At 40.6% G+C, this 20,872-nt stretch overlaps 1 protein-coding gene across 1 annotated transcript in view; it reads right to left on the reverse strand.

Moving 5' to 3' along the window:
- The window catches only part of SATB2 (SATB homeobox 2), a 183,778-nt gene that overhangs the window by 36,878 nt on the left and 126,028 nt on the right, over positions 1–20,872 (reverse strand). Inside the window, exons 8-10 of the mRNA XM_058549518.1 lie at positions 19,695–19,907; positions 15,308–15,463; positions 343–540 (exon numbers count right to left, since the gene is read on the reverse strand). Of these exons, the coding sequence (XP_058405501.1) occupies positions 343–540; positions 15,308–15,463; positions 19,695–19,907 (567 nt within the window). The remainder of the gene's footprint in view (positions 1–342; positions 541–15,307; positions 15,464–19,694; positions 19,908–20,872) is intronic.

Genomic DNA, 20,872 nt, shown 5'->3' on the forward strand with positions numbered 1-20,872 from the left:
TTTAGAAAATGAAGGATGGAAAGTATGAACTATGTTTTCTGATTGAGAGATTTAATTCTCCACGAGTCTCTGGCTTCAGAATCCCACAAGGAAAATAGACTCAGGAAAGCAGCTGCCTTTGGAGTTGACTTCCCAGTCATTTTTCTCTGTGTGAGCACACGCACACAAGGGCGCACACACACAAATGGACACACACACGCTGTGCCCACTGTGAGAACGGGGTCCTCTGTCCCTGGGGACATGGCATGAGACAAGAGGTTGGTGTGGTGTGCCCTGTTGACCCTCGACAGTTGCTGGCCTGTCACTGACAGCCTTGGTCAGGTTGGGGGAGGGGATGCTGACCTGTACTGGCTCAGGGGGGAGCTGGACCACGTGCTGCATGCGTTCACTGTGGTGGTGCCTTGACTCCTCCTCGTAGATCACGTCCCTCTCGTGCTGGGGAAGGTTCAGGAAGCGACGGATGGTACAGAGGTTCTCCCAGAGGGTGCGGTTTTCTGGGCTGGGGTTCTCCTTCCAGCGGAGCAGTTCGCACAGCCAGCCCTGGAGAGAGCAAGTCACCTGAGTTAACCCACAGAGTGCAGAGCAGTAGAGGACAGCTAGACTACAGTCAGGTGGCATCCCAGTTTACCATATTTTTCTGTCAAAGTTGTTCCCACCATGTGGGGCGATACTGAAACAGCCCGACAACTCTGAAACCAACCAATGACCATGTGAGTGGTTACGCCAATGCCCAAGAATCTTCACTCTTGTTAATTATCTTATCACTTTCCTATAGAATATATTCTCAATTAATTTACAGTTCCTTTGTAAAAGATACTCAAGCAAGATTATAGTTACCTGATTCTCAGCAAAAAGTAACTCGTGTTGGTCAGCTACAATTTTTTTAAATTACCCAATTGGAAAGTATTCCATTCCAAGAAAAGAGTGAAGATGAACAAGTATGAATTACAAGATGGCAAATTCTAAAGTGTAAATGACACTGAACTCTCTAGGGAGGAAATAGTCTTACAACTGTTAATAACTCCACAAAACAGAAACAACCACCTTGGCTAGAATGAAAACAAAATGTATCCTTGCTCCATCTCTGACTGCCTTGGGCTCCAGGCCCTCTTAACCATCACCTTCCCGCCACAGCCACACCTGCAGGAAGGTAGGCAGTTGGTCGGGTCACACCTGCAAATGTCTGCCTCCCAACTCGCATCCGGATGTTCTCTTGCTCAAAACTGCACAAGAAAGAAAATGTAATGCAAATAATGATGGATTATATGAAAATAATACAGAGGATGCTGTCAACATCGCTCACTGACTCATGTCAAAATATTTTACCCAGTAGCTTTCTAAGCCATCATTTCCAAGCTACATCGCTAATTTTAAAAACAAGAACTGTCCCACATTACGCCTCTTGCAAGAGTTAAGAGTTTTTCTAAAAAAGTACATAAGTAAACACAAATGACTTTGTAAAAAAAAATCCCAAACCTCAACAAATTTTATATCATAACTTGTAAGCCAATGAACGTTCCTGACATGCATTATAAAAACCCCATATAATATCATAAGCCGTTGTTTGCCTAACTCTCCACTGTGTCTTCTGCCTTTACCCAAAAAAAGGCAAGATTTGATTATCTCCGCTGCATCAGCCAAGACAGCAACACCAGCTGTTCTCATTGTGCAGCCTCTTCCTCGCGGCCTCCATGTTAATAACCTGATCATTCCATTTTCTCCTTCAACTGCCGGCTGCAGCACCGAGAAGAGACAAAAACCCAGGCCCATCTGCAGCAGCTGTAGGCACTGAACTGTGAAGCCACTGGGGATTTATAAACTAATCTGTAACACAACACTGCCTTGTTTTTACAAGTGAGAGGCCACATTTGCGCAGACCTGATCTTTTCTTGCAATAAACTGGGAGCTGGGGAGAGTTAGAGGGTTAGGAAGAATGAAAACAAGCTATCTAATCATTTGCTTGGAAATGTTTTTCCAAGTATTTTCATAGTTTTTTTTTCAGCTCAGTTGAGAGACAGGTAATGGTTGATTTTCAAGATGTAACATATATGAAAATTGAAGGCAATTAAATTTTTTATCCCTATCAGAAGATAAATTATATTTTTAAATATCTCCTGCTCCCAAAGTGTTTCCTCAAGGGTTTTTTCGTACACAGGAAAGAATTCTTGAAACGGAAAATAAACCATCTGTGGAAAAAATAAACTCCTATTGCTCTGTCTTTTCACAGATCTGAATAAGTCTCCAACTGAACTCTTTCAAATGTTTCAAACAGGTATGTTTAACATCTCCCAAGGGAGGCGATAGCACGGAGACCAATCATTTAATAGAAAATAAAAACAAAAACCTACATCTGTTAAAGACGAAGCTCTGAGCTACCCAGACCTTAAGGAGGACGGCACCTGCTGTTCCGCTTGAGGAGTGAACTGCATTGTGGGAAGCCACAGCTTGAAAGGAGACAGGTGACAGCTGAGTGGTATCTCCACTTATGATACTCGGAATGTCTCGCACAACATTCATTGCTGCATTTGATTTATATGCGCTGTTATAATCTGCACTCATTACAATCACTTAGAACAAACTACAGGCCTCGTTATGGACTGTGTGCTGTCTGCCATCAGTCTTTAAGAAGTGTAGTGCTCAATTTGCCCACTGACATGCAAGGTCCTGACCTTGAAGCTATTAGGGAGCAGATTAGACACAAGTGTGATCATGTGTGCAGACATAAGCAAACCAAATTAATTTCTGGCACAGGGAGGTAGCCAACAAGACCCTGTTCTTAGGGTACCGGAGAACTTCAAATCCCTGATGGAGCTGAGCTAATAGCATGTTTAAGGGAACCCGGTTTGGAAGATGAAGCACATTCATGGTATTTAGAGGGTTATTAATCTAGTTTCCCCTCAAAGTGTTTGCTTGGCTGATCAGATTAAGGGATGGAGCCTTCCACAGCACACCCCCACCACAGCAGGCCCCAAGAAATCTGTGATACTTCACAGCCTTGGACATATTGCACCATGTGTACCCAGCTGCTTCAATAATTAGCTTATGAATGTATCAGCTGGTTCTGTGATTTTTATAAATAATAACTAACCTACAGAGCAGAAAGATTGTCAAGAGCCTCACAATAGCATAAAACTGCAAGGTGCTCCTAACTCTAACTTGCTCTTCTACTAAATGCCGATATTCCCTTCTAGTGGACTCTATAACACCATTTATAAATATTTTGCATTTGAAATGGCACTGTATTTTTGTCAGTTTTCTTCATGGCAGCCATGGTTTACTTCCCCCTCACTCTGACTCACTGCTCACTCTAAGCATATATATGCTTACCTTCCGGAAATCTAGTCTTCCACCTCACTTCCCATCTTTGCATTCACATGATCCTTCCACCAGCCCATTTGGGATGCTTATCTGTTTTCTCAATAGGGTCTCCTACTAGCTCGTTTGGTGACTAATGAATGTGCGAAAAAGTACCACGCTGTTGCATGAACACACTTGTATGTAATTGTGAGTGAACCCATTGCAGAAGAGATAAAGAGTCCCCACATTGGAATTTTTTTTCATTTATATAATTTTTGCATGCCATCCAAGAAAGTTTTGCAGTATCAGGCAAAAAAAAAGTGTAAATGTCAAATAAAACAGTGACAGATGACAGTATTCTCTATTGAATAGCACTGTTTCTGTCGTGCATGTTCAATGGGAACTCATGAATTATTAATAAACAAATCTCCTTTTTCTGTTAAAAAATCTCAAGTAGGTTTTTTGTTGTTGTTCCCTATGTGTTATGTGGAGCATTCCAGGGGAATTATTTTCATTTCAGAAACACTGATACAGAAGTTCATCTGATGTCCAGCCTTGATCAGGTCCGCGAGCAGGCTTCATCAACTGTGGGGTGTACACCTACCTGCGATTTCTCTTTTAGTCTGGTTGTAAGTTTTGACCAAACATTGGTTGAATATTCTATAGTCAGTTTAGCTTTTTCAGTATGGAAAACTGAGGCTAAGGGAATTACAATGTTTGAGCACAGCTAGAAAGCGCAGGGAGTATTCACCTTGGAGCCCTGAGAGTAACTGCCAAGCTCCTGCTCTGACAGTAAATAATTTGGGTGACCTTTGGGCAAGTGGTCACCCTCTTGGAGTTTCTGGGAATTTAACTGTAAAAGGAAGGGTTTACAAAAGATGGTCTCTAAGTTCTCTTCCAGCTCTGTATTCCATGATCTGTTACACCTTGTTATTTGTCAGAAATAGCAGATAATGATTAGCCATCAGGGTTAAAATACAAAGAAGAAACCACCTTGACCAAGTGATCAAGGTCAACATCACCAGTGATGACAAATGGACAACACGAACCCTGTGATATGATGCACTGTGAAGGACATAACGTAGTACCTGAGGTAGTCTTGCCAAAAATGCATAACCTCAGTCAAATCATGACCAACCCAGATTGAGAGATGTTTAACAAAATAACAAATCAAGGTCATTAAAAAAAAAGACCGAAGAATGGTCACAGACTGCAGAAAACTAAGAGGAAATAATAACTAAATGCAGTGTGGTTCCTGGATAGGATCCTGGTACAGAAAATGGACATTAATGGAAAAACCACCAAAATTAGAATAAAGTTTTTAGTTTAGTTAATACTATTAAAATAATGTTAATTTCCTGGTTTTGCTAACTGTACTATGAGGATGTAAGGTGTTAACATTAGGGGAAGCCAAGTGGGGGATATATGGAAACTGTACTATTTTGCAACATTTCTGTGAGTCTAAAATTTGCTCAAAATAAAAAATTTTTAAAAACACAGAGGGCCGGCCCCGTGGCTTAGCGGTTAGGTGTGCGTGCTCTGCTGCTGGGTTCCTGGGTTTGGATCCCGGGCGCGCACCGGCGCACCGCTTGTCCAGCAGTGCTGGGGCTGCGTCCCGCGTGCAGCGGCTGGAAGGATGTGCAGTTATGACATACAGCTATCTACTGGGGCTTTCGGGGAATAAATAAATTAATTAATTAAATTAAAAAAAAAATACAGAGAATACCTAGAACTTATATAGGAAAATATATGTGGAGCCTAAGTGTAATGATGCCAAGGAATTTATGATTAAAACTCTTTTACCTTCAAAATATGAACCCAGAGAAAGAAAGAATATAAGTTTAAAGGCTGCATCCTTGTAATCAATGGTTAAAGAGTTCCCAGCATTCAGTGCATAAGCAAATAATATCTATTAACATTTCATTTTAGCCATCTCATCAGCATCTTAAACAAATATATTTCCCTCTGTAAAAAAAACAACTTTAACCACCCTTTCCAACTATGCAGGTGAGCCGACACTCACACCAGTCAAGATATAGTTTGTTTACAATCCACATGTTCCTGAAAAGTTGCATGTCACTCTAAATTTACAAAGCAAATCATCTTGTAAATGTATTAGCAATCCTTACTACTTGAAGAAATGTGCCAATATTTCTTTTTGGAAGATGAATAATAAAACTGTAGTTTACCTTTTCATAAATTGATGGTTTTATTAATGATTTACTTAAATGAGACATCTCTAGTTCACAATTCAAAAGCATTAAAAGAGGCAACAATAAGAACTACAATTTGCACCTGTTTTTCCTTCATGGCCTCATCTCCCATCAATTCCCCCATTGATCTTGTGCTCCAGCCACTGTGAGTTACTCACAGTCCCTGAATATGCTTGGTATCATCCATCTCCATGTTTTGAACTGTGGTATACTCCCATCTCTATGCATGAACTGTGGGGTATCACCTATCTGTGATTTCTCTTTTGGTCTGGTTGTAAGTTTCAACCAAACGTTGGCTGAATATTCTAGTCAGTGTAGCTTTTTTAGTATAAGCCTCAGTTTTAGGTAAAACTGAGGCTAAGTGTTTGAGCACAGCTGCCTCCTTGGCTGGAATGTCTCATTCTCCACCCTCTGTCCCCCATAAGAAGCTGTACTTCAAGGCTCAGCTGACATGTTCTCACCTGATCTCCTGTAAGAACTGGTTGCTCACTCCAGCACGGCCCCAAAGCGTTTTGCTTATATCCTCTCACAATTTGATAATTACAGGTGGGCATGTCTGCATCCCCATCAGAAGAGTCAGCTTCTTGATGGGGGTGGAGGGAAAGGGTTTCTTACTCATTTTAGCACTTTCAGAGCAGAGTGTGGTTTCTTGCACATTAAAGATGCTCAATAAATGCTCAGTAGATTAAACTGAAATTATTAGAGTGCATAGAAATTAGCCTAGAGAAATGTTTACAGCCTCACATTCAAAGAGTTATAGTTGGAGAGGAGCACCATTTCTCAGAAAGTAACCCTGTCAATGTTCTCAGCTTTGTTTTCCCATCTCTAATGCATGAACATAACAAAGAAAATGGGATGGTTCAATTTACCCCATCATATAAATGCAAACAGTGACAGAGGTCTCTCGGAACATTAATTCAGTTTATAATCTTGTATTGAGCACCCATCTACTGTGTGCCATGCAATGTGCTGGTATGTTACATTGTCATTATTACTTTTTACTTAAAAGGTTAATTGAGATCACCAGCAAGGAAGTGAGTAACTTTGACTATGAACCTCAAGAAAAATATCATAGAGAATACAACATGTATGGTGGACCTTGAAAGATAAAGATGGATTTCACCAGGTGGGGAGAGGAAGTGATGAGAAGCACAGTCCAAGCAGAGATAACATTATCAGGAAATGCAGGGACTTATAAAATCACCACATCCGGGGAAGCAGAAGCAACAGTCTAGAAATGGAGTTGGGGGTCAGAATATAAAGAATATCACGCAAAGAAATTTCACCTTAATCTTATGGGCGCTGGGAGTTATGGAAGGCTTTTAAATGATATGAGAAAGAAATAAATTTTCTTCCTTCTTTCTCCTTCCTTCATTCCTTCCTCCCTCCCTCCCTTCCTTCCTTCCTTCCACCAAGAAGTCCTTAGGGAAAAAACTAAGATAAAGTCAAGAACACCAATTATCCTGTCTAGATATCTTTTTTCACAGTAAAATCAGGGCCCACAATGGCCTGGTAGTGGTAAAGTACATACTTCATAAGCTTCATCCTCTAAGAGTTTTTGTTCTAAAAAAAAAAATGACATATAAGCACCAAACTATATCAATCATTAAAAAAAATCTGTTCTCATCATTTTAACCATTTTCTTTTTTCTACGTGTGTGTGTGTTGTTGTTGTTGTTTATAGGAGAGTTTTTTAAAGCTCTCCTGGATTAAAAATGAATGAGGAAGGGCAATATCTATTTCAATTATAAAAAATTTTAAAGGTTTAAAAATTTCAAGTAGACAATAAATGAATAACATAGTCTCCAAACTACATACCAAAGGCTGAGAATGTTCAAATGACCAGGGATGTCTTTTACAGAACAATAATACAGACCAGTGCTTGAGTGTGGAGCTCATCAGATATTGGTTTAAATCCTAGCTCCAAATCTTATGTTTAAGTGATGGGGGAGGGGAAGCAGATAGACAGAGTGGGGCTCCTGTCCATGGTACTGAAATATCACTGTGTACTAAGTTACTTGTTTTCCTACCCCAGGACACTGGTAATGACTCCAACTTCTCCCAGTCCCCATGTTTTTCCTTTAAAAAAAATTAAGTTCTATGTTGATGACAAATTTCCTAGTTTTTATAATATTTCAGAACAAATACAAACCAGGACTTTCTCAGCAAGAACAAACACAAGTTCACAGCCTGCTCTGATCTCCAACAAGAGAGAGAGAAAGTAAATAACTTTGTTCCTGTTAAGTAAGGCTGTACTTGCCTAGAAGGCAGGGCCTTGTCACAGTCCTTGCTGTTACCCCTCATGTGCCTAACACACAGCTGACGAGTGAATTCAATCTACAGATAGTAAGTAGCCCCCACCCCCTTTGCCCCTCTAGGAACTCCAATGAATGAATAAGTCAGCAAATGAACAGTTCTTCAGGAGAATGACTCAAGGCTTCTTGCAACAGAAATGTAAAAGGCCATTTACTCACCCACATCTTCAATACAGAAAATGTCAGCATATGTAACCAAAAGGCAATGTTTGCTGGGTGTCTCAAAAGAAAATTCATATTATTAACCACAGACAGTTCGCTTTCTAAATGGAAGCACATAAAGTCCCCAAACAAACTTTTGTAACTGTGAAAGGATTTCTCTTCAGCTGGTTGAGACTCTTCTGAAGTGTGAAATGAGCCAGATAATATTCAGCTCTTGTTTCTTAGTCACTGAATTCTCTTTTCATGAATCCAATAAGTGTCTATTAAAATAAATAAACCCCCTAATGATTCAAGATAACCTAATCAAGAAAACTGAAATGGATAAGAGGCTAACTGCGAGGGAGACTTGTCAAGGGCTTCAATGAATCCCTGACGAGGGGGTCATCTAAACCTGAAAAAAGGTTCGTGCTGAGCATTTGGTTACAGTTCAAGGTTAATTATTTTATACCTTGAATGTGGTAAGTAAAGATGATCTGCTTCTTTTTTTTATTTTTCAAAATTGTACGCTAAGTCCTAAATTGTATTTTCACAGGGACCAATCTTCAGCTGTCTCTGGCCACGTCTCTCATATTTCTATGGATATGTTTGTAAAGATTGAATCTGTAATTGAGAGTAATGAAAATTTTATTTCAGAACAACTCCTTAACCTTTGTTATAGAGAGCTCAAGTCAAGAGGAGATTTCATAAAATCTTGTTGCTCTCCTTTCCACAGATATATGGGACATACACAGCCATATAATAGTACGGAGATATGGGATGACTTTATATAAATATGTACACACATACACACATGCAAATATGTACCTTAAAAAACTATTCATATTTGTCAAAAAGATGAAGGAATCTGGAATCTTGTGCTTCTCCACTTAAATACTAGAAAGATATTAACAGCAAAAGGTACTAGGCTAAAATATCAAGCAAAATATTTCCAGTCCTTGACTTCAGGTACAATTCCAGCATACCTATGACATAATACTATATACTGTGCCAACTGCCTCAAGAACTTATAAGTGCAAGGGGGGAAAAATACACAGCAAAAAATCAGAAATAAGAATTGTTGAAAGGTCAGGGCTGGACTAGTGTGAGGCAAGCAAGTGACCAGTGCACAAAATTTAAGGAGTGTGGCTCTGAAAAGCGTGTGCCTCCTTACATTTTGTACCCTAGGACCTAGCTTGCCTCACCCTAGTCTTGGCCCTGTGAAAGGAAGATGATTAAACAGTCTCTACAGCAAAGTGGTAGGGACCATCCACAGGCACCAACGTTCTCCAACTGTAAGAACCCTGGTTTAACTCAACATCTTCTTCACAAGAGGGCTGGGAGGGTTCGGAGAGGCGGCTTTAATATGTCAACCTGATTTGCTTCCAAGTCACATGCAAGTTTCCAAAGGTGCCATGTCATAAACAGGCAAAATAATGCAACTCAAGGGTTTCTGCAGTAGATAAAGACATGCCTGAAACTAGTACATAATCTTTAGCAATGGGTAAAGGTGTCTGACATTATAAGAACTTCATATGAACTCGGTGATTAATCTTCATTGATATCTAAGTAAGGGCTCCCATAAAAGCTAGTTTTAGGCTTGAAATATTAACATAATTAATTGTGGGGGTGGCAAAAAGAACCCAATTCTTCCCTATAAGATTGATACAAAAACTGAGATCTTGAGGGAATTTCTGCTGAAAACCTCACAGTAGAATCTAATCCTTCAAGATTATGCAGAGAGAGGAAGGATGAATGAGGGCTCAACCTTGACACTTAAACATCATTGTGTTGACTGCTTACTTAACTGGCATCTGGGAATGTTGAGAAATCTAATTTCCTCACTACTTGGCATAATGATTTTTTTCAAATGATAATGGTAGTGTAAATATATTAATTTTTTGATTTGAATTTGGCAGTTAGCCCTGAAATTGTAGTATACATGCCCCAGTTGACAAGAGTAGAAACTGCTCCTTGAAAGGCTGTCAAAATGAAGTGTTCCAAAGAAACCTACCTAGCAGGACGGGGCGGCTACTCAGCAAGGCTGCATGCCTCATCTTAGCCTGCCTTACACGTGAATGAAAGAGGGCAAAAGCAAAATCACGAGGAGTGAGTCTGAGACCCCCAACTCATTTTACACACGGCATCCTACGGCCAGTGCTTCCTGCCACTCTACACCAGAGAGAGGAGGCAACAAAACATCTACTTCCAACAGCCTGAGCTACCAGCCCCAATAAAGCCATCTCCAGGAAGGGAACTTAATAATATTATTAAGATAAATGTCAAACCACATTGGGTGCAAAGTGGCAAAACTTAGATCCTTACACAATATTTTCTAAAGGCTAGAAAACTAAATAATGAGACTGAAGATAGTATTTTATACCTTGTAAATTTACTCTCCTAAAAGAAAAGTTGGCCTTAAAAAAAAGAACTGTAGTTTCAACTTGTCTTATAATTGTGTGTTGTACAATACGATCTCAATTAGGACATAAACACGCACGTGCACACCCATACACACACAGACACGTTAGAAGGAGAGACTCCACAATGTTAACAGCAACTGTCTCTGGGTTGTGGAATTATGAGTGAGTCATGTTTTCGCCTTTACACTTTTCTTCATCTTCTGACTTTTCTAAAATGAAGATGTTATTAGTTAAGTAATTATAAAATAAAGGTTATTTCTTTAAAAAAGAAATATGTCCAACTAAATTGCGCCTGGGACATTTTTCAGAAGAGACACAAAAACAAAGAGTCATATGGTAACTCATGACTGACTGGAGAAAATATGTTAGCATATATACTGAATGTGACATCAACTCCAACAGCAAAGAGCAATGAAAGGAAGGAAACCACCTAAATAATATATCCATCATTTTTCTTTATGTAAAGTCTTTCCTTTATCTTTGCTTTATTTTAAAAAGACCTGCCAAAGAGACCTGTGTATTTTAAATATTTAGCCTGTTAAGCAAATTAGACCATCTATAGGGAGATATTTTACAATAAAGAAGAATGTCCATAAAATCTGAGCTTGCAATCTATATCTAAAGTATAAGTAGCCTTCTACCTAGGAATACAATTTGTTAAGTCAGTAGGTAAGAACACGGATTTGGGGGTAGAAACATAGCCATAAGGAAGAAAGGTCAGCACACAAAATTTACTTAATCCTAATATACATGAAGCATAGAACGTACTGAAACCCAATCACCATGAAGAACACAGCTCCTATGGGGGAAATGATTTCAGAACTGTGTATTGGAGGCCAGAAACTCAGCTTCCCCAGGTTCCGCAACTGTGCCTCCCTCTCTCGCTTCTGTAGTAGCAGTGAGGGCTCTCCCATCGCTGAACCTAGTGGTAGCTCCTGCATCTTGCGGGCCTGGGAAGGCATGTGTGGCAGGAAAAGGAAGTCCAGGATTGGCAGGGGTCTTTACATCTTTGTGACGATGAGGGCATCCTTATGTCATCTCATCAGTCACCCCTCTGGGTTCCTGTTTATTCCCAGATCACTCCATTTCTTTTACTCCAGCAGCCTCTGGGGTTGGCCCTTTCTTTACTACCACCTGAGGTTTATAATCAGGTTGTCTATTTCTCCTTTTTGCAGTGTCTCAGCTTCTCTCTACATTCCTAATACAGAAAGCAAGCACTCCCCACCCCCATCCCAAAAGAAAAAGGACAGCAAACCAAGTGCCCTTCTAAAGTTTTTGTTCATTTGTTTGTTTTTATTTTTTCAGTGGGGGCAAGGGAAAACAGGGATTAAAATACTAAGTCCCTTCCCATACCTCTACCTACTCTATTTTCACCCAAACTTAGTAGGAAGGACAGTCACATATGTAGAGTTGGGTCTTGGGTATACAAATAATAAAGCAAGATTCAGTTTCCTTTCGAAAAAACACCAACCTCAGCTCATCCTCAACATGCCATGAGCGGAACTACTGAAAGCTATAAAAAAGAGAAGAGGGCAGGAGATGAGAGAAAAAGTGAATTAGTGTCTGGGGAAAGAGGCAATTGATGTCAAGGGAAAGAAATGTGGCTGAAGATGCTGTCACAAAGCACACGGCCAGCCCTGGAGGACTGCAGTGGGAGTGCCCACAGGTTACTGTGTTTCTTCCCCTCTGGATTTCCACTGCCCAGATCACGTGTAACAAGCTGCAATCAGAGAGGAAGGGGGAAAGCAACCCTACAGAATGTATGAGGGACAGAGAGATTACAAGAAGCTATAGAGGGACAAGGAGTTCCTATGGTTGTTCAGACTGCAAGCTGGGGCGCTCGTGCCCTGGTGGCCCTTTGTATGTAAGGGTCATATCAAAGCTACGCAGAAAAAGTCCCATACGCCTTTACATCATGGCTCCACCAAGGACCCCTCACTCCTATTTCAAACAGAACAGCCACTGACCACAGTGCATAAGCATACTCTTCCCCTTAATTTTTTTCTTCTGCTTTTCCTTCTTTGACTCCTCTACCACGAAGATAGGAGACACCCAGTGGAACTAGATGCTGGACTAGCCTGGCCGTGACAAAGTTGCTGGAGCTGAGCTGGAGGAAGAGGTGGTCTACAACCCTACAAATGAATCCTGACATAACGCACTCACTAAGGAAACACACACACACTTTCCAATAAAATATCTTCCCCAAGAGGACCATAGGCAAAACTGTAAACTTTTGTCACCCTTTCAACTACTTTTCTGAACCCCTCCTTCCATTGTGCCTGTTCCCTGAACACCTACAGCCCTCAAAGACCATCTTAGCCCACCAACCTTAGTCTCTAAAATTCTCCTCCCTTTTTCCTACTCCTCATTCAAAGCTTGCCTAACACATAGGCAGTGTTAGGTATTATTCTAAATAGGTAGTGACAGCAGTTCACACCAAGGAGTGAAGGAGACTCAGTGGAGGGTTCATTTCTATTTTAAAGAAAATTTAAAATGGAAGGGGAGGGGTGGCTATGGATATTTGAATTGGGGCTTCAAGGCTCCAAACCCACTCCAGGTCAGAAGAGTTCCTAGTAAAGTTTCTTTAATTTCACCTCCAAGAGAACAGAGAGCCCTTGCTATTCATCTGCCTCCTCAGTCACTCCAAGAATTTCTAATCCTTCCAAAGAGACATAATAGAGGGAGGAAAGGGAACGCTGGAGAGGTGGAGAAAACCTTTGCTCTCTCAGTCCTCACAATCCAATGAAGAGGGTGTGTCACTTCCATTGCAGCTCTGAGAGGTTAAGTACTTTGGCCAAAGTCCCACTATTAGCCATACATATATACAACTTATGGATGTGCACCAAATACATGTGCAAGGTACCAAATCATGCAACTGATTTCACTAAATATGCTTTTTATCAAGTGAATGCTGATACGTACAGAATGCAGTAAATATCTTATGTTAAATTGCCTTTGAAACTATCAGTTACATTCATTTTGTTTGGCAGTACTATTTTTAAAATAACCTTACCATGGATTTGCAAATCTGGTCAGCTATCTACAGCAAGGTTCCCTATTCATAACTGAAAATGAAACCATTGTCCCAAAGGAAAAAAGAAAACTTGTCTCCACCTTTAACATATTATTTCCTAGAACTACGTTTTCCTCCAGATTCTACAAGATCAGGGCTACTGATTTCTTCAGGAGGCATCAAAAATTTGGAGAGCTAAGTTTGTGCCAACTGGCAAACACAGCTTTCAATCAGCCACCTGAATTATTCTGGGCGGCTGGAGGCATCACTATTCCCAGAAGCCAGAGTGCCAAGTCGACAGGAAGATGACAGGCATTTTGAATCAAGTTCTCAGACTGTGGTCTTCAGTTTTTCTTGAAAAGTGGCTTATAAAAGAAAGACTGAGTGAAACTTGGATATTTACGTGGAGTCACGACTAAGGGGCAGGTTTGCAAAATCAATTGTGCAGCTTTTACACTCACTGCACATTTACCACATATGTCCTTTATTACACAGTGGAAAACCATTAAATGCACAGTAGTTTTGCCAAGTGGCATTATGCATTTAACAGCTTTATTCATTTAACAGCTCCAACTCTCATTATATTTTGCCATGTGGTACATGGGATTTTATGCATTTAACAGTTTAAGAAGGCTCTATGGTATTTTCTTTTCATGTATTTCATATTGTGGTTGGACATCATATCTCAGCAAACTGTATTTCAATGATTTCATTGATGAAAGAGAGTAAGAATACTTTGGAAAAATTACTATACTGAAATTGAAAAGGGAAACAAATATTTCAATCCTCTTCAAAATTTCTTGATATTCTACTCCTCTCCCTTTATCAACCTCTGAAAAATAACTTCAGTCAGGTTACTGCGAAACTACAGGTGAAAGAGGCTATTCCTAAAACCATATAATTTGTCTAAATATGGCATTTAACTATTATTTTAAAAACTTAATTTTCATTGAAAACCTTCTTGCTTAATAGAAATACAATATTCAGTGATTTCCTTTCTTCCCGCACACACAGAAGATCTGCTAGGGAGATGACAGAACATTTTACCACTTACATATGTAGGGATGAAAACATTTGTCATGCAAGGCCATGGAGGAAATCAAGCCCAGAATCAAAGGACTCTCAAAATTATGCTTCAACTAACTTTTGTTTCTTCCACCCTGTACCGGGTAATTATTCATCCTAGGGATAGATGGGCAGGCAGGCACCTCAACCTCACCCACTCTAGGACAGGGCGGTAGGTGTCCCTTTAAGCAAACTGAAACAGATAGTAGATCCCATCGACTGTGCTGCTTTCAGAAATAAAAACTCTAAGCATCTGTCTACCCTTTTCCCTGGAGCCTTCCATTCCTCACAATCCCAGCACTCTGAAAAGCTATACTGGATAAGCTTCTGTGTGTTTCTGTTAAAGATTTTAGCACTCGTTCTGGACTCTCCCACATGCGTTGTCTCCTGGAAAAACAACTGTATTCTACACATAAAAGAAACCCTTGACATCGCAAAGTGTCTTGGGGGCTGGGGAGAGCGGTTATTATGACAAAGTCAGCCACTCCCCTGGTGGGAGTAAGAGAGCAACGAGGCCTGGTCTGGAAGACGCTGTTGTGTCTGTACTACATTTTGCTCTAAAAAAAAGATACACAGTAGCGCTTAGAATTAGGAGAGAAATCATTCAAGGTTGATTCTTGTTGAAAAAAATTCTTTAAAAGAAAAAAAAATCTGGGTTTTGACTTCAGCCCTATTTTGAACTCTGATGGGAATACAAGCGAACCATAGAGCAAAAGTCAGAACATGACAGGTTCCCTAGGGATGATTGTTATTATTATTATAGGAACAGATGTATTTTTATTGGTGGGAGGAGGAGAACGGTCTACTCCCAGCCCTCCCTTTTGCTCTTTTAAAATCCACTCACCTGACTTTTATTTGCAGCCACTTTGGCAAACAGGGCTTGAGACACCTTGGCCCTTTTCATCTCCTGTTGGATCTCGTCATAAATGGCAGCTGTGATGTTGACGTTGGCGCCGTCTACCTTAATGGGGAGGTCTGCTGTCGGTGTCGAGGTTTTGGCCTACCAAGAGACCATGAAAATAATAATTTAAAAAGTGCTGCATTCAGCCCAGCCATCTGTGCAGAAATTATCAAAGGATTTCAGTCAGCTGATGCCAAACTGCATTAGCTACAGAGGGACACTTCCTGTCCATTATTCTAATCAGGTTAATTGTGATTGGAAATAATTGCAGTGCATTCCTACAGGACATGCAGAGTCCTGTCAACCCCATTCTTTCCCTCCTGGTACCCGACAGTTCACAGGTAGGATGGCTACTCCGGACACCAAACCCTAAGCGATCAGCTCACTGCAAAACAAGCAGGCAGAACACACACACACACACACACACACACACACACACATACACCTTTTTCTTTCTAAAAATGGCACACCTTGGAGGAAGAGCCAATTCTTCCAGAAAAAATGAGTAAATGGGTAGAGGTCTCTAAATAATAAATTATTACTCAATTTAATGCACTCCCCTGAGTCTCTCTCATTCTTTATTAAAGCTTTACGGATGTCATTCGAGTATGTATGGTTTCCCATCATTATCATCATTATGCTACCCAGACAGTCACCTAATTTCACCTAGGAAATCAGTGGAAATGAAACAAAATTTCATTTCATAAAACTAGGCTTCAGAATGCCTTTGATGGGCCGTTTTCATTTTCTTAAACTCATATTGTGGTTTTATGTATTCTGTCGTGCTCGTTTTAATTGAATGATTTCCCATCAGCTTCAGAGACAGATGAAGGACAAAATAGAAGGTGTCCGTACTTCTTGGGGTCAGGATAACCCTAAAACGTTTGCATCTACTTGTTCTGAAAGACTGTCCAAGCATTTGCTCTGGTATAATGAGGGGGGCTGGGCAGCCTTCTCCAAACCCCCGGCAGCACGACTCTGGGGAAAGTCGGCCTGGTTCTTGGGCTCCCAAGCGTGGCCGGCTGACTGGGCCAAACTGGATTTCTTTCTTTCTGTTCCACTTGCCCCAGAATCCCAGACCAAGACAGTCATTCCCAAGTCACTACTTTCCCTCTGAGGATGCCCCCTGGATCTACCAGTGCGCAGGTTTGGAGGAAGGCACGGCATGAAGTCTGAACATCGTGGGATCCTTCTCACTGGTGTCTTAAAGCGGGAGTTCATGTCCTAAGTTCCCATGAAGGCTTTGATTCCTAAGAGCACTCAGTGGCTTTTGCCATTTTCCTTTGACCTTCCTGTCTCATGCTATTTTCTAATGACTGCAAAGTAACTGTAAGTATAATATACACGGTACTTTTTATGTGCCAGGCACTCCATAAAGCATTTTACTTTTATTATCTCATTTAATTCTTTTAAGAACCCAGTGAGTTAGACATTATTATTTTCATTTTAGAGATGAAGACAACTGAAAATAAAAGAAGATGCTTAACTTGCTGGAAGGACACATGGCAGCAAGTGAATGAACCCCGATCTGAACTCTAGTCTTTCTGACTCCAAAGCCTGGGCTCTGGACCACTGTGCTGCTCTGCCTCCAAAATCGCCCTTTATACCAGGTGCTGTTTTTACAGGTATTTTCTTGTCCTCTGCTCATAATAATCCAATTCTCTGTCAGTTTTTCAAGAAACTCCTTTTTTTCCTCAAAATGTCGAGTTAACCCACAGCGCTTTTCCTGTGGAGTGCATGTTTTAGCATATCATTTCTACCTTTACTCAACCCAGCTTTCCTCATTAGCCTCACTGACTACCTCATCTTACCTGACTGGTCAAACCCTCTCTAGAACCATGGGGGCTAAAACAAAACCTCTCAGGAAACCAAAATGTATGGTGAGGAGCCCAGGCCACGGAATCAGAATAACTGGAGTTCAAACCCTAACTCTACCACTCAGCCAGGTGACCTTACACAAGTTATCTAACCCAGCGAAACCTGCTTCCTCATCTGCAAAACGGTGATAACACAAAATTGTGAGGATCAAGATCATGCAAAATGCTCACAATACCTGATACACAGCAAGGGCTCCATAAATGATTATTCTTATATTGTTGTTTTGTTATTATTAAGTACATCAAGGAATACTGGCCAATTGAAGGATTATGAGCAGGGACTCTGGAGATTTAATTTTAAATCTGAAATTTCTTCAGTATGTTTTAAACCAATAATAAAGTAGGGATGGGGTCTGGAAAATCATCTCCATGCACCTAGGTAGGGCTGCCCATGTGCCCCAGCTTGCTGACTCCAACTAAAAGGCTGAATCAGTGGCCCCCTTCCAACATCCCTTCTCACAATGAAAGCCTCACTGTGCTATGGATCGATACTATTGAGATATGTCTGTAAAGAAGTTTGAGTAAGGAAGCAATCATGAAATGTTTTAAAATCCTGAATAACTTCCCCTTTCTCAATATTTAACCAACAGAAAAAAAAGAAAGTTCCAGAGAATGTGCACATGCCAGTGACATGACTGTATTCTCAAAACTGTTTTCAGGAAAACATCTTATATTTATTTTCAGAAATCTTAAAATTGTGAAATTAAATGATCAATTTCCCTGTTATTCTTGTCCTACAGGGCGCTTTTGTCTAGGAATTGTCTAGATGGGATTTTCTGCTGTTCAAAAAAAGCAAAATACTGACCCTAACTGTGTGGCCTTGCAAATTGGTCTGGCTCTGAAAGCTATCAGGTCTTTGAAAAGATGCCTAAGATATAATCTTGTTAGAAAAACATCCCAAAGGAGTGGAAAACAAAACACTCAGACCTATGTTATTTTCCAACAAGTGGAAATGACTTTCTGAGAAGGGCTGCTGGGTTAAATGGCCATGAAGCAAGACTGGACTCTCCTATAACGGCTTAATGGGCTTCAAAAGCGGCAAAAATATCAGTGAATTTAACAGAAGTCAATATTAGTGCAAATTAACAACGTGCCCAACTCAATAGCTCAAAATATATGCCCCAACATTAAAAAAAAAAAAAAATCAAATAAAAAAGCTTGGTTACACTCGTCCAAAATAAACAGTCAAGAGACTTATTTCTGGTTTAACAGTAACTAAAACTTATAATTCACTGAAGACTAAAGTGTAAGTATCACAATTTGGCAGTGCATGATAGAAAATGATCTTCAATTAAAAATCTATTGCAGAGTGCAAAAATATAAAAAGAGTTAAGAGGTATGAAAAAAATGGATATACTTGTAAAAGCTCAAATATTTCTACCAGAATAAAATTCTGCTTCTATGCTCAATCAATTCTTTGGAACTTACTAGAAAACAAACTCATAAAACCAAAACTATTATTATCTAAGTAAAAAAATCTTTGGTTTCAAAGTACCCATTTTTCTTTTTTCTTTTTTTTGAATTTATTTATTTGATTTTTCTGAATTGTAGAAATGTGTACCTGTTAAATATTTGTTTTGAGAGGGAACTTGCAACCATCCCAGCAATAGTGAATGAGATGGCTTGAGCACAAATCTGCTGAGTAGTAATAGTTTAGGGGAAACAGAGAGTAGGCTAGAAATGAGTGCACTCAGATCTGAACTGGAAATGACCCTTGGTTGACTTGAGACCTTGACCCTTCAGTTAGGATCTTTGAAGCACACAGCATTACTAGATTTGTGCATTTTCAGGAGGACCTGAGAACAAAATGCCTTGAAAGTGTGGAGAAATGAGGGATGGACAGCTGAGTCATAGAGTGCTGTGGGGAGAGCACCCTAGGAAGGGAAATAATTAAGGCCTACCTCTCCTCAACCACTTTCAAAGGGATCACTGAGTGATCTCCCAGGCATTCTGATCTAGCCAACGCATACTCATGCTTCCATTACACACAGGTTTCTCCCCATTTTGTCTTTTCCAGATTGCATAAAGCAGAGCTTAGACTACTCTATCTGTCCCCTACCCCCAACTAGCCTACCCCCATCCAAATAAACATACAATTTAAGGAAAAGCAGTGTGCTTGCTATGCAAACTCAGCTTCAAGACAAATTCCCTAACCCCTTCTTCGACAACTAAGCAATTGTATGTAGACATCCTAGAGCCTGCCCCTCCCCGACTCCTACCCTCTTGCCATGCGTGGAAGAATTGTACTTTCCTAAAGGGACAGAAATGGCCCTTTGACATAGTCAAGGCTAACCACCATTGTATGTTCAGAGGTTCATATCTTCCAACCAACATGTTCAGCGAACTAAGAAATCCTTGAATTATGTCTCTGAGTTTTTGAGGGAAAACACAGTATCAGTGAAGGCAAGATGCTTCCAAGGCACAGAGAGAACTGTCAGCGGAGAGTATCTCACCTGAGGGGTTCGGGAGGAGCTGGGGCTACTCGAGGCCGACGAGACCATGCTCACATTGGGGTTCATGCTCCGCTCTCTCTCGTCCTGGTATATGCGATCCCGCTCCACTTCCGGCAGATTGAGGAAATTCTGCATGGCCCTCAGGTTTACTAAAAGAGACTGAGAGGCTGTCCGAGGGTCTTCTTCCTTACGCAGAATCTCAGACAACAATCCCTGATTAAATGGAAAAAAAAAACAGGCCAAGTTATATCTGCGGGTGTGTGTGCGGCTTCCTCCTCCGCCCCTCCCATTTTGTTTGGTGTAATCAGCTGGCTGTGATGTCAAGAACCTCATTCTAATTCCTGAGGGTTCTCCAGCAGGAAGACTTTGTGGGAATCTGCTTGCCTTCCGGAGGCTGTGCCTTATTTTGGACCGTGCTATTCTGACACTTTATCATCACTGTAATAATCATCGGTGTGCAGAGATGCCAGCTAGCAAGGTAGGCGCCTGGGAAGAATTGTGAAACTGCAAGTTACCACCAGGTGCCTCCTACAAGTATTTCAGGAACTGTTAGAACTCTCTCTGCTGGAAACGGGGAACACTTGGCAGTCCTGCTCAGCTTTACAAATCTGCCAAGTTTGGTAAATTTAGTTCCGACATTTAAACAGCATGGGAGATTTACATCGATTTAAAAAAGAAAAAAAGTTTGGCTGAATTTCTGTTGACCGGCCACTGTTTTCAATATAGATGTTTCTTATGGCATTAAAAAAAAAACACACAAAGCAAATGGCTATAGCTTGTGTTAACCCTCTAATAACTTTTCAGTCCACACACATAATAGGTATCCTTGTACATGTACCAGAGGGCACCCAAATTTTTTATATAAGATGCTTTCATAGGGGAAGCTCCAATCCCACCATTAAAGCAATGGGAAGGTAGGCACACTCGGTGAGGGGCGAGAGCATGCCGTAACTATAGAATGTATAGAATGCCAGGACAGGCTCAGATCCTTTCTGAATGTGTGACCCATCCAAACGGAGAGCTTTAAATGGAAAATTAGTATTTTCATGTGCTCTGATGACAGAGAATTTACAAAGAAAAGGAAAATGTTCCCAGGTCTAAAGAAAAGTATTAAGGACTCAAGAAAAGGGCCGGAGATCTCAGTTGGAACACTGTGGTAGTTTGGGCAAAAGCAGATC

Source organism: Diceros bicornis, chromosome 10, assembly GCF_020826845.1.
Source record: "Diceros bicornis minor isolate mBicDic1 chromosome 10, mDicBic1.mat.cur, whole genome shotgun sequence".
Classification (NCBI taxonomy): Eukaryota; Metazoa; Chordata; class Mammalia; order Perissodactyla; family Rhinocerotidae; genus Diceros; species Diceros bicornis.